Here is a 14639-nt window from a genome sequence, read left to right as displayed (position 1 = left end):
CATGGGCATACACTATTATTTAAGAAACCTGTGAAAAGAAGAACAACTAATACATGTACAGAGTGTGCATTTCTGTACTGCAGGCAATTTCAGAAGGTAAGACCTGATGAGTGGTCTGGGTTTACCATCTGAATTTAAATAAATCCATTTATGAAGAAAAGATCAAATCAGTTAAGTGTCTCATCTGTGTGCTCATTTAGTGGTCTAAGTTGGCACTCCAGCCCCCTCTACCCAAATAAACGCTAGTCCCAGACTTCACTACTACTCACCGAGCAGCCATCTACAAGAACAGTGTAAGTGAACCTGCTGTTGCCCTCAGCAACAAGTTCAACATCATTGGAGCCTTGCAGAATGACAGACTTTTTCAGGTTGCCAGTCTCCTCATCCATGTATGCAATGCTGTTCTTGCAGTGGTAGGTGATGTTTTGAGAGGCATGGTTGGCCAGCAGGCGCATGAAAGCAAGTTGAGTGGCCATTTCCTTGGTGCTTACTCCTTCAACATTATATTCAAACTGCAGAGAATAAGATGAGAATTCCAGTTAAGTGGAGAAGGACTCAGACACTAAGAACCAAAAAAAAAAAAAAAAGTCTGGTATAGGGAGGAAAAATGGACTCAGGTTTGAACCTTAGGAAAAAGATACTTTTAAAGGAAACCCAATTCACTTGTCTTTGAAGTAGTAGTTACCAAGGGTCACCTCAAAAAGGTGCCTATTTCAGATAAACCTTTATGTGTATGTTTTTTCTTTAGATAAGAGGGCTATGATATTGAGATTTGGACCTCTTTTTTCTCTGTAACCCCTACCAGTAGGCATTCAGCAAAGTTCGTGAAAAAGTTTGATAAAAAATTTAGAGAAGTTCATGTTCTGAAAATATGTATGCATGACTACAGAGCTGTATGCTGGCCAGTATTTTGTTGTACTAAATGACATTAGTCAGTTTCTCGAATGCTTATCAATTAAGTTAAATTTGAACAATAACTGAGTTGCATGGATATGTCCAATCAACCCATCTTTAAAGTCCAATTCAGGATAGAACTGGAACCTGAGAAAATAGCAATCCATTTTGGCAAAAAATTAAAAATATAGATAATTTAAAAGTAAACAATCCTAAAAAAAAAAAAATACTATTTAGTAGGGGAGGAATGTTTGGAGGGATTCCTCACCTGGGTCCCACCATTGATAGTTTCTCCCACCCAGACGTGCTTCATGGCCTTGGAACTTCTGTACCAGTTCTTGCCTGTGATCTTTTCAGGTTGAGCTCGGATGCAGGTTTCGCCAGTAGAGAAATCGCAGTATACTTTGATAGTGTCCATAGTGCATCCTTGGTTAGGGTCAATCCAGTAGTAACCTTTTAAGAAAATAAAAACCAGACCATAAAATCATTCAGTGAATGGGGCATAGATTCTAATAATTAGGAGTCAAAGATTTTGATTCCCACAAGTAACATTTTTTATTATTCTGTTATATTGTCTACCCCATATTTAACAGGAGGAGGATGGCTGTTTTCAAGATTAGATGATTCCTTCTCTCCTCTCCTCAATGAGAAATCAAATCAGGGCACACATTAACATGAAAAGGGCAAAATATATATTAACTGAAGCTTGAGAGTAGGTGTTGGTTAGGAGAAGAAAATGCTTCATCAATTGGGTATGATTTCGCATAGTGCAATTTTTAGCCAAATATTTTTTCATTCTAAATGTAGTGGGAACTGATTTTGAAAAGTCAGCTTGTGAGAAGGGTCAGTCTTGACTTGGGCATCTCGACCTACCACTGCTCCACTCTGGGTGGCTGAGTCTCAAGTCACGGCATGTGCGAGCTGGGTTCTTCTTAGAGCCTTCAGGAGTAAGAAGAGTCTCAATCTGGTTGTTGAGAGATTTCAGAGTAGCATCAACTTCATAATCCTTGGGTCTGAGAGAAGGTGGTGAACGAGGCTGGTCAGCCCTATAGAAGTCTCCATCATAACCGAAGTCATAACCACCACCACTTGCGCCTGGAGGTCCAGGGGGGCCAGGAGGACCAGGAGGGCCCTACAAAGGTGAAAGTGAGAAAGCAGAATCTTTGTATTTGGTTATAATGAGAGACATCAATGACAGCAGGTTTTCAGTTAAGCATCACACAGAAACATGTTCTATTAAGTAAAAAAGAATCAAGTTCATGTAAAGTAACAGTTTGCTCTCAGGCATACTTGCAAGGGTAGGTTTAAACAACTCACTACATGCAGAAAATTTTAACATATTTAGAAAACATATAAAAGTGGGGAACTACTTCAATGTGTTGTCATGATTGTCCTGGTTTAATCTGAAGAAAATATTCCTTAAGTTAGTAATTCTCATTATTACTTCTCCAAATCATACTTACAGCAGGACCTTGGCTACCCTGAGAGCCACGAATGCCAGCAGGTCCAACTGTTCCAGGATGTCCAGAGCGACCATCTTTGCCAATAGGGCCAGAAGGACCAGCAGGGCCCTGAGGAGGGAAGACACCAGGACTGTATGAGCCAGTGAAAACCCCACAAGGGGGCAGAGGCTTGGGGCTCACTGCCTGTTGTAAGCTCTGTTTCAGAGATAAACTGTCTTTTAGATTGACCTACCCTAGGGCCGGCGGGACCCACAGAGCCAGGAGAACCTTGATCGCCATGTTGACCCTTTAAAGAGAGCAGGGAAATCACACTTTCAGAACACGTGTCAATAAATAGAACTGAATGGAAAAGTTTAGTTTCAATGGACTCTGGATTCAGAAAATTGAAACTGTAAAATGGAGCTCTTTTCTCCTATTATGTCTATTATGTTCAATTATTTTTTTTTCTTACAAGCTATTTCAGCAATGCAATATTAGTCATTTCTCTAATCATATTTATTTTAAATGGGGTTGAAGGACATTGTTGCCAGGAGATTTTAACATATGTATATTTCTATCTCCCTTAACCCTCAGCTTTTCACATTGGGACGAAATAGCATTATCTCCGAGAGATGGAATTAGCCAGAGAATGGGAAATAAATATGACGTCAGACATTTTAGAACAAAGCAGTGGAAATTTGAGGGAGATCGTTCTAAGCTGAAGGACTCTAAGACCCATAGTATACATGCTGGATGTCCACATTTACTTACAGCAAGACCAGGAAGACCTTGCAGTCCATTATGTCCCTTTAAGCCAGGAAGACCTCTGGGCCCCTTATCACCAGGCTCTCCCTTATCACCTCGAATACCGTGTGGGCCCTGTGAAGAAAAAGAAGGACAGATAGGTCGTTTGCCTTCTTTGAAAAATGACACTCACTTCTCCACAAACATTGTTTGATCTGTTTACAAAGGTAACTCAAGACAAAGGTCTAAAAGTCATGCGAGTGCTACTCCCATTTCTTCCCATAATCTGCTTTAGTTGAGCTGTCTCTAAAGTGACTAGATTTTTGTGATTGTTTAATATAACATGAGGAGATGTGAAATAGAAGACATTTAAAAGCTATTTGTAGCAATTCTCAACACGGACTAAATTTTTTAAAAATAGGAAGTCTAGCCCATATATTATTCATTTTCTTAATAGACAGTTTGGCATGATCCTCCTTAAATGTTTGTTTGTAGAGAAATCTTCCCCAGGTACATACACTAGGACCTCTTGGACCAATGGCACCGACAGGACCAACGGAGCCCACAGGACCCTGTGAATTGGAAAAGAAAAATGCCATTCATCAGTCAAACTCTGGATCCTCCTCCCAGGTCCCCACAGTTCCCAAGTGTGGAGGTCAGAAGTGAAGCCTATGAGGATGACAGCAGTAAGGGACCAGGTATTGACACACTTACAGGTTCACCACGGTTTCCATGTTTGCCGGTGGGACCCACGGGGCCGTGAGGACCAGGTGCACCCGCTGCACCAACAGGACCAAGGTTGCCAGGGTAACCACGCTCTCCCTACAAAAGGCAAAATGAAGCTGAGCATCAATCTGACCTGTGTTTTAGTTGCTTTTAAATTAGGGATGGATGAACAGGTGTACTGACCTTGTGTCCAGCCTGACCATCACGGCCTGGGGGACCATCATTTCCAGGATTGCCCTGTGAAGATACCCCAGCCATGAAGGCACTTAGTGAGGCTCTGTAGACCACAAGCCCCTGTAATTCAGCTATTCTGTCTTTGTCACACCCAGTGCTCAGTAGTGAACCCCTTTTCTGACTGTTAAAAAGTAGGAATAAGAACTTGCCAACTTAAATTTTTTTAGAGGTGTTTTTAATATTTTGGCCAACTTCAAAGTATGCTCTTTAAAGACCTATACCCCAGCCCAAGTAGTTTTTCACTTTTACAGTACTAGGAATGGTCAGTGCAGGTAGATATTATGGAGAAACAGACCATCTTGCTCAGAAACTTGGAACAAGAGAACCTCAGCTCAGGATTTAAAGTTGCACACAATGAAATACTGCTAGGTTTTATTTAACAAGCCAAGTGTTGGACTCACATCACGACCAGCTTCACCAGGAGCACCATTGACTCCAGGATTACCCACACCACCAGAGGGACCACGAGCCCCAGGTGGGCCTGAAATGCCGAGAGGACCAGGTTCACCCTAAAAAAGCAGAGAAGACAAAACAACAGTCCTCTCATTGGATTGAATGCCCATCTTACCCTCCTAAAATAACCCCGGCCAGCAGATTCCAGTCTGAAAGGAGAAGGTAAATTAGCAGTGAATGAGCCACAAAATAGTAAGAAGTATCATTAGTGTTATCCTTGCCTTCCTCCTACACACTTAAATGGTCAGCTTTATGTAATTTTGGAATGTTGCTCTGTAAAAAGTGAGCCTACTTTCATCCACTCTCCCAAGTGAAATGAATTCATACAGTCGAAAGAGTTTATGGAGATGAGATCATTCCTAGTTGCTGTCACATATAATGTTTAATGGAATGATTCAGAACTTTCAGTTTCATTCTTCCTACAGGATAAATGATGCCAGCATTTCATACTGCAGAGGAGTAAATGCAATTAGAGCCTATATCATTCTTAAGCATGTAAAAAGAACAAAAATTATTCTGCATAATGTTAAGCTATGTCTTTATGGCGTGTGTCTAAGTAAGGGGATATTAAAGCTTCTTAGATAAGTGACATGTGATCTGTATAAAGAAAATGCCATGAATAAAAAATCTTAAGTGGAGTTATTCAGTGATCAATCTGTCACATTTGAAGTGGCAGCTTTTAAAATCTTTTATTATGTTAATGAGAAAACGAATGATGTTAAACACTCACCACAGATCCAGCAACACCTGGTAGACCACGTTCACCTCTAGAGCCTGGGAGACCAAGGATGCCAGGAGCACCAAGAATACCTTGAGGGCCTGAGGTGCCAGGAGGTCCCTGAACAATAGGAACAACACTGAGTATTACTGGCAAGAACCTAGGTGATAACACAGGTTGGCTTGAGGGTTGTGAGAATGAGCTATCCGGTTTAGAAAAGGGCTAGAGACCTCCTGTTAGTAGGACATATTCTTGGATATCTTTTCTGTAGCGATAACAATGAGTTTAATCCTGGTATGTGTATTTCTTTGTACCTGGTTCCTCCTGGAAATGAATTGAACCATATTAAAAAACATGTGATTGAGGTTAATGAAGCCATCTGAGGTGGTGGAATGATTTTTATAGAATCTATGCTAAGAAGCAAATTTTGACATTGATCTCTAACAGAACCAGGTCTAGTAAAGGCACATTTCAGAGTAGCAGTAATACTGGGCAATGCATGTTTAAGGAATTGATAGCTTACTGAGATTGATTAATTTGTAAAAGGATGACCAGGGCACTGGGATTCTGTTCTAATTTTGGTACCAGTCAGGTGCCCTCAACAGCTTAAAGGGTTGTTTTGATAAAACCAGAGTGCCCTCATGTATCATCATCCCCACCTAGTGCTGTCGAAGCATATTCTGCAGCTATGACACCTCAGCATCTGTGGGACAGATTTCTTTGCTAAATTGAACTACACTTAAGAACCTGAAATCTCATCAACAAGTATATGCCACTTGAAGCTCTGTGTAAGGGCTTTATTTTAATTCAACACAAGATATTAAGAAAGGAGTTTGAAATCACTTACAGCAGTACCAGGCTCTCCAGAGGGACCCTTCTCACCAGTAAAGCCAGGGGGGCCGGATGCACCTGTTTCGCCAGTTCGGCCAACTGGACCTTGGTCACCACGAGGCCCACGAAGTCCTTCTTTACCAGCAGCACCAGGGGGACCAGGAGGGCCAGTGATACCCTGTGAGCACATGTTCAAGGTCATTTACTTTATGTTAATCATCACAGACTGGGAAGAGAGCAGCAGAGGAAAGTCTAGATATTAAAATACAAACAACATCAAGCAACAAGATAATATCCTGTCCATTTTGGGGAGATACTTAGAATTTTTAACATTCTTTCTTGTATATAGAGAGAAGCATCTTCTCTCTCCTGGGGCTGTAACAAAGTGAACAACAGAGGTAGAGCCTATGGCAAGTATCGCGAAGTTACTGTGCCACCAGGTACCTGGCATATTGGCATAAGAACTATAGAGTTATGAGAGTTAGTTTTAAATGAATAGGACTTTGGATTTTGGAGACTCTGCACATTTCTTTTGAAGAAAGTCAATACTGGCATTTTGTTTATAATTGAGGAATCACATATGCTCTCAACTAGGTTTAATTAAATGCCTACAGGGAATGAAGATTTTTCTGTTATGAACCTGTAAAAGGATTCCAAGAAATCAACATCTTTGCTATTTTTTTTTCCCTGAAACCATAACCGGAAGACTTAATCCCTGGTAATTAATTAAATTCTCTTGAGTCCTGACAGAAGAGTCTGAATCAGAATTAAATTAGAGGCCAAACCACCTTTAAATTCAGGAACAATTATACCTTAAGAATGGAGGCAGAATGTTGGCCATAAAGGGTAATTAGATATAGAAATATCTGATATGTGACTAAAACTGATCTGTTTTTTATTTCTAACAGAGAGTCCATTCCTCTACAAGGGGACTTGTGTTCATGTGAATAAAAGCGTTTTAAACCGATATACAATACAATGTGTGATGTTTTTGCCTTAATGGTTCAGAAAAACTAATTTCAGCCCAGGGAAGTAATAGCAAAATATTAATCACATGTTTTCAGAGTTTCTTACTTGTTTCCTACTAGAGGCCAGGTCTCATGGCTAGAGTAAATGAAGATGTATTTTGAAGTGATTTACTTACAGAAGGTCCAGGAGGACCAGTACGTCCAGCAGCACCAGGGAAACCAACAGCACCCTAAGAACCAAGGACATTAAAATTCCACAGTCAACACCAACTCCAGGGATTCTGGTAAGATGGACATTTCTCCCCTGGCAAATCCTCAACACATGTGACCAAGGATGGACCAAGGAGTAGGTAGTGGCAGCCTCATATAGGACCCCAAAGACCCTCCATCTCCACACATCTCCTTTACCAGCACGCCGCCAAATTGCAATGTGCATATTTTGCATTAAGGCTCTAGTGGTTCTTTTGGAAATGCTAACGTATTACCTGATAGTTATAACAACAAGAAGGTAAAACATTATCCCATTATTATACACTGATGTGTGTACATGAATAACCATCTGGATGAGTGCTAAGGGAATGGACCAGAATAAGTAATTTTGTTTACAGAGGAAAGTACAACAAAAGGACAAGAGTATTAATTGCTGTCCAATTAAAGAAGGAAGAAGTCAGGGCGGTTCACTCCTGGGGAGCTCTGGCTCTCCAGGGAGTCAGTGTGCCAGCACTGGGTGCCAAGGGAAAGGGCTTGGCCAGGCAGAAGCAGCAGGGCATCAGCCAAAGAACAACAAGCAAGCAAAGAAATATTTTGCCCTTTTCTCAATTAAGACTTCTTGGGGTTAACTTTGGCTATTACTTCAGGTGCAGAGGTGGCAACATCCACGGCACTGAGCCCCAGCTGGGTTACTAGCTTGTGAACCTGACGGTAACTTATCAGAATTTTTCTGCATGGAGTTAACTTGAATCTCAAGAGTCTCCTTATTAAACTCCAAATTTACCCCAAATTTGCAACTTTCAAGTTGTCCCTACTAGATTCTGAAGGATGAAAGGTTATCAGAGTCCATTGTAAATACTCACAGGGGGACCACCATCACCACGACTTCCGGCAGGGCCAGGGGGGCCATTGGGACCCTAAGTGGAGAGAACAACACAAAAATGGGATCAAATCACAAAACAGTGCTTATAAATGTTACTCTTTTCTTCGAAGTTATCATTCCCATCTCTATTAGAAGCAAGTCCAGAAACTAAAAGTGATAGTTTAATTTAGAATAAATGTCCTTACTTCAATATTACCACTGTCATGGAGGGGTTGATGAAGTAAGATAAGACAATATTTATGAAACTTTAATAAATAGTAAAATGGTATACACATATTGATTCTTATTTTAAAAATCATCTTTCTGCTATATTCTCTGTTGTACATTAGGCACTTGATTGATATATGCTGAATTACAAGATTTCATGGGTAACTACACAGGCTGTGTTGACCACCAGTAAATCAACTTACGGATGGGCCAGCAGATCCAACAGGGCCTGTGGGACCAACGGGACCGTTTTCACCCTTGGGCCCTTTGGTTCCTCTCTCTCCTTTAGCACCAGGTTGCCCAGCAGCGCCCTGTTGGAAAGGAACAGTGACATATAGTTCAGGTATTCCAACTACTCTGCTTGACAACTTGGAATGTTTTCAGATTGACCTTCACTTCATGACGGAATACTCACAGCAGGACCAGCAAATCCGTTGGGGCCAGCAGGACCAACCTCACCACGCTCGCCCTAGGTGGGGCAAGGGGTTTAAGAAAATGTCTTAGCAATCTTAGATTGGTCAATGCCTAAAAGTTCGGGGTGTCCAAAATGACCCAGGTTTCTACTTACAGGGCTACCACGGGGACCAGCAGGACCAGCAGGACCAGCAGGACCAGCTTCACCCTATAATGGGACCAAAGGTGAAGTTGTTAACATGCCTCACATATATATTCCCACCTCACAAAGAGGTGGAAAGCACAGAGAACATGGTAGACAGTGGGCTCTTCACAGAGTTTGCAGTTGCATGGTAAGAGATAGCTAGTACACATCTCACAGAGTAAAATGAAGTGGATTCTTGCTTTGCTTAATGTTGTATTCATTTTGGGGGTTGAAGTGGTATCAGTCATACATTTGCAAAGACACTATAAATCAGTGTCCACAATACCAGGAGGAGGACATTTTAATTTTTAGATGGACTACAGGGAAGATCTATTTGCTGCAGTCCTACAATACAATAAATAAGGTCTATTTTAAGTGGACAGTTCAATGTGAAATGGGCACACTATGTATTTTATTGATTTTTTTTCAATCGAAGGCTTTGAGAAGGCTCAGTGCATTAGGATATTGTTAACTGGCTACAGGAAAAGACTTTAAAACAAATGATAGGAATTAAAGTATAGATCAGATAGTTGGCACATCTATAGGAAGGGAAAGAGAACTTTAAACATGCAGCATTTGTTACCTGCTGCCCCATCCCAACAGACAGGTTTTTAAATAAGTGCTCCTTATACCAAAGAAGCCATAAAAATGAATTGCTGGGGTTCCTTGGAGCTAGAGTAGGCAGGATATTTTAGATACTGCTACCAGCTCAGAAAGTTGCAACTTAGTGAAAATGCATGCTTACCCGGTCACCAGTGGCTCCAGCGGGACCAGGAGCACCTACAGCACCCGGAGCCCCCTAGTACCAAGAAGGAAACGAGTCTTACTAGTGATACCCCCACACCATCAAAAATGACGCTTGCCATTTCTCCATACAATGACTGAACACTTTTACTGCACACTCTGGGTAGACATTGAGAAACCTTTTATGCATTTCAGTTCTAATTATCTAGACCATTAGAAGCCGCTCTCAGGAGGAGAGTACCCTAGTGATAAAGGTTATGGAAATGTGTAAGCCAAGGGCAGGTTAGGAACCCGGGAGATCAAACACTCTGCTCTTGTAAAATTCCCTGGAGAGCAACAAATGAGATAGCCTTGTTTGGAACTGTTAGGTCTTTGTGATTCCAAGAAAGGACTATCACGAATATGTCCTAGTGAGTTATCAGCTCGGAGAGACAACCAGGAATAAAGAGCTGAGACACCTGTGACCCAGCAGAGCTGTGTTGGCAGCAGTCTGGGTAGGGCTGCTATACCCCTGTGGGGTTATCTTTGACATCTCCATAGCAGTGACAGCTAATTTTTGGGGCTGCTATTTGAGTAATAACTTCTTAGGGCATCCGTTTGAATAAATAGGACCGTGTTAGAGGTTTCAGCTTCTTAAAATGTGAGAGTTATTGTTTCTCCTCAAGTTCTATGATAATTGAAACAATCATTTAAAGTTCTACTAAACCAAGAGATTTGGGTTTGTCATTTGTACTTGGTATAGTTAATGCTAAGGAAGGGAGAAAATTCAGGCTATGATTTTCAAAGGGATGAGTCCTGTTGAGTTTTTCTTTTGGAACACGTGAAATGATAAATTAGTCATAGATCCGGGAAGGAACGGAATACTCTTTTACTAAAGTTGCATCATTTCATCAGCAGTTCTGTTTTGGAAAACTTCCGAACTCAAATTGAGTGAAATCTAAAAAGAGGAAAAAACCAGTCTAAGTACAAACAAAATTCTACTCACACGAGCACCATCTCTGCCTGTGTTTCCAATTTCACCTCTGAGACCAGTTTCACCCTGAAAGTATAAAGCAAGAAAACTGTTTTGTTTTCCAACCAAATCTTTGAATCAAAATTTATCTGAAGTGTTTTTACAGAAGATGCTATAAGACCTTCAGTCATTTAAGGTCTTTAGGAATGGCTTGATTGCCTACCATTCTATAGGATGTCGAGTGAGGAAAAAAATAAGGACAAAATAATTCAAGGCCCTTTCCAGATTATTGTTAAATATTCTATTCTAGTTGCCATACACCCTCCTAAAGCATAATCAAGCAAGGTACAAATTCATGTGGACAGAATTATAAGGCAACATCACAATGGGCTTCAGAGCCTGATCACTCTTACGGCATAACTAATGCAGCGGCACGGTTGACAGCTGTTCAATATAGCTTCTTCCATTAATTAGGGCAGGATGAAGCATCATTGTTAGTGGCATTAAAATGAGCCTCATGTATTACTCAACACCATCTGTTTGCATGAAATTCCATGGTAGCAAGGAATTTTGCCAGATTAGTGAGTTTAGAAATGCGTAGGTGCTCAGTGGCACAGGGAAATGTGTATAGATAGATATGAAAATGCTACCAGACCACCTGCTAAGAATTGTAAAAAACTGGGCAACCTTGGGTAGCCTTCTTTGCCAGGGTTCATCGACAATATTAAGGTCTAAACCAAGAGGTACCTTTTCTCCCTTGCCTCCAGGTATGCCAGCAGCACCCCTCTCCCCTGGGAGTCCACCAGGACCAGATGCACCCGCAGTGCCTGGAGCACCAAGCACACCAGGCTCGCCCTTGAATCAAGCACATGTGAAATAAATTATTTCAGTGGCAAAGAAGAAAATGAAGACTCAAACTCTTGAAGGAGTCCAATTTAAACATTTAATAGGTAGCATTCTTGCCTGCTTAGAGACACAAAGGAGGGCTATTGAAAGGAGGGAGAATATAACAGAGGAGATACTATTAATGACACGGTGACTAAAGAGAAGAGGGTAGTTGGAGTGGGTAATTGTGATTTTTCTATAACCTGTGTCCAGTCCTCTTAAGGAAGACCAGTGTGAACAGAAGAGGTTAGGACAATGGGAGGCAAAGAGTGAAGTATTTGTCCACCGACATTTTTCAAGGATAAGTCCCTTATCTCGGACAGGAAATATGGAAAGGGACCGCATCAACTGGGGAGATGCTTACATTTCAATCTCCTGAAGAGTGGAGATTGTAGCTTCCATTTTTATAGCAACTCCTACAATTCCACATACTTAATATCTGTTTACTAGCTTCTAAGATAAAACCCTTTAAAAGTACTACCTCACAGAAATGTACTTCCTTTCTTCTTTCCTCTCTCACAATTACCTTGCTTATTTTTTTTTCACAGTATCCCTCCATATCCAAAATAGCTTTTGGCAGCTAATCTTTATACTTTTTTTCTTTTAAGGTAAGAATCAGAAGTGATATGAGTTGCCTTTATGGTGGTTAAAGTAATTTGTTTTTCAAAAGTATATATTCTATTTTACAATCTAAGCCAAAGATTCTATATTGAAACACAAGTTTCCAGGCTTATATTTTTGGGGGTGAATGTACTGTCCAGTTAACTTTTATCATCATAAATTCTCTTATTATTAAAATGTAGGCTTTTTTGAAATTTTACTCTATGAAGCAGGATGCTGAGGTTAAAGTTTATTCTCTATAAATAGTGTCCAAATGCATATGATGTTTCCAGATTAAAGCAGAAGTATAAACAGTGTGAGGAGAAAAGAGTGAAAACCCATACTAATCATTCATGTGTGTAGAAAACTGGGTCTTCCTTCTTTTGGAATAATGCAGGTTCACTGGAATAAGATCATTATTTACTAAGATGGAAACAATCACAGAACTGGAAAAAGTTTTTTAAAATCTGAAAAACAACTCATTACTATTGTAAAGGATCTATTTTTTCTAGAGTATAGTGGGCCAAACCAGCAATATATAACATGACATTTTACCTTGTTTCCGTCAGGCCCGGGGGGTCCAGAAGGACCTCGGCTCCCAATAGGACCAGAAGGACCAGCAGCGCCGCTTTCACCTGGGGGGCCACGCTCCCCCTGTAGAAAGGGGGTTAGAAGAAGTGTTGCACTGTTCATTCACTTCACAGATACCATTTCACAGTTGCTTAGCTTTTGAATCCTGATTCTGCCATTTATCAGCAAATTATAATTATTTTCCTTAAGTTCTCTACTAGTAAAATGAAGTGGTGGGATGAGATAATCCCCAATGTCTCACTCAGCTCTAATGTTTGTGGCCTCAACTCCAAAATTTGTTGCTTCCAGAGTAAAATATTCAACCTTTGGAATTGATTTCCTTTATTTATTTTTTTTGAGGGGGGGTCTTCTTTGTGATAGATCCATAGGTAAAAATAAATTCCATGGTATTTAAAGGGAAAGACTGCATCAATCGAGGTGAAAAAAACAATGCCAAGGGTGAATAAGATTAGATATTCTTACATCTATGCTCCTTTTTATAATTGCATGAAATAATGATATAGCAACCATAATGTTGTTATAATATGTATATATTGATGTGTGGGTCTATCTATCAAAACATCTCCTGATTTGCATGTAAATGTCATTAAGACATAGCATTCCATGGCTCAGAATATTTAGCACAGAAGACCACAGTGCAACAGTTTCAAAGACTCTTGTTATAACTTGGTTCTATGATACTACGGTTCTTTGGCAGTAAATTTGTTTAGGCATCCTAGATATATGGTAACTAGCCACATAACAGACCACGTTAGGTGCAAACTAATCATTCCAATTATTCTAATGACCAAACTAAATCTGTTTATTGCATTTTATTTTACTCTATAATAGTAGACTCATGATTTCAGCTTTAGGCTTTGAGCATCAACTCACATTGTAACAATTGACTTTAAATCTTAGTAAGATATTAATTTTCTTTGGCTCAAGTCAAGGCACTGTATTAAATATATCATACTTGTCTATATAAATCATTGAATATAATACATATATGAGCTCATTTATGTTTCTTATAATCATGTGGCTTTTGAATAAGAAATGTGAACAATTAAATTAAAAAGTCTACTATCAGTTTAGAAATAGAATGCTCTCTGCAGATTATGTTTGAGTACAGAAGAGTGTCAGGAACTTGGTGCAAGGTCATCAATCGTTTTTAGGAAAAAGCAGTACTCGTTTATAAAACACATGACCAGAAATTTATGAAAGTTAATTAAGTAACACTTACTCTTGGACCAGCAGGACCAGGGAGACCAAATTCACCAGGGATACCCTAGGTAAAATGTGAGAATACATGAAGCATGAAATTTATGTATGCTCTCTAAATCCACTTATGATTATTTAGAAAAGTTTGAAGGAATGAAATAAAGCCAGATAGGCTCCACCTTCACAACTACAAGGACACAGGCTATTAGGAACAAGGGAACTTTTAGTTGCATATGGAAAGGCACAAAAAAGTGAGAATTCCATTGATATCAAGGATACATCTATCCTAGAGCTGTTATTAGAAAATTTATGCTTCTCATTATTTAGTTTACTGCATTTAAAAAAGTGACAAAACAGGCTGTCTCCTTTGATAATATGACAAGGAATAATGAACATCAGACACAGCCTAGTCTTAGCTATTATAACAGACTGCTTTCTTAATAGGTATGATCATATTCTGCACATTACCTAGTTAATTGTATACCCAAGTGTATCTCCTTTATTACTGACCAGCTGTCTCTTCATGTGCCCCACTGTTGACAGAGGAGACCAGGCCACAGAATGTAACTGAATTGAGGCACATTCATCACAATTACAGAGAAAATGGCTCAGAACCCTCACCCTGACTGTGGATAGCAGTGTCCTGTCTGAATGCCAGGAAAAACAGTAAACATAATTTTTCGGGGTCTTGGTTGATAGAAAATCAGTGTGTTTACTTTTTCACTATTGGGCCAGAAATAATTTGCATTTTAATTTACC

The 14639-nt window shown here is 40.0% G+C and overlaps 1 protein-coding gene across 1 annotated transcript in view; it reads right to left on the bottom strand.

The window, feature by feature from the left end:
* COL1A2 (collagen type I alpha 2 chain) overlaps nucleotides 1–14639 on the bottom strand; it is a 34767-nt gene that overhangs the window by 932 nt on the left and 19196 nt on the right. Inside the window, exons 30-51 of the mRNA XM_036894476.2 lie at nucleotides 13903–13947; nucleotides 12645–12743; nucleotides 11352–11459; nucleotides 10638–10691; nucleotides 9654–9707; nucleotides 8879–8932; nucleotides 8726–8779; nucleotides 8514–8621; nucleotides 8084–8137; nucleotides 7187–7240; nucleotides 6059–6220; nucleotides 5224–5331; nucleotides 4442–4549; nucleotides 3990–4043; nucleotides 3795–3902; nucleotides 3599–3652; nucleotides 3108–3215; nucleotides 2590–2643; nucleotides 2358–2465; nucleotides 1768–2026; nucleotides 1163–1347; nucleotides 270–512 (exon numbers count right to left, since the gene is read on the bottom strand). Coding sequence (XP_036750371.1) covers nucleotides 270–512; nucleotides 1163–1347; nucleotides 1768–2026; nucleotides 2358–2465; nucleotides 2590–2643; nucleotides 3108–3215; nucleotides 3599–3652; nucleotides 3795–3902; nucleotides 3990–4043; nucleotides 4442–4549; nucleotides 5224–5331; nucleotides 6059–6220; nucleotides 7187–7240; nucleotides 8084–8137; nucleotides 8514–8621; nucleotides 8726–8779; nucleotides 8879–8932; nucleotides 9654–9707; nucleotides 10638–10691; nucleotides 11352–11459; nucleotides 12645–12743; nucleotides 13903–13947 — 2235 coding nt within the window. The remainder of the gene's footprint in view (nucleotides 1–269; nucleotides 513–1162; nucleotides 1348–1767; nucleotides 2027–2357; nucleotides 2466–2589; nucleotides 2644–3107; nucleotides 3216–3598; nucleotides 3653–3794; nucleotides 3903–3989; nucleotides 4044–4441; nucleotides 4550–5223; nucleotides 5332–6058; nucleotides 6221–7186; nucleotides 7241–8083; nucleotides 8138–8513; nucleotides 8622–8725; nucleotides 8780–8878; nucleotides 8933–9653; nucleotides 9708–10637; nucleotides 10692–11351; nucleotides 11460–12644; nucleotides 12744–13902; nucleotides 13948–14639) is intronic.

This window comes from Manis pentadactyla, chromosome 7, assembly GCF_030020395.1.
Source record: "Manis pentadactyla isolate mManPen7 chromosome 7, mManPen7.hap1, whole genome shotgun sequence".
In the NCBI taxonomy this organism is placed as follows: Eukaryota; Metazoa; Chordata; class Mammalia; order Pholidota; family Manidae; genus Manis; species Manis pentadactyla.
This window is presented reverse-complemented; position numbering and strand designations above follow the sequence as displayed.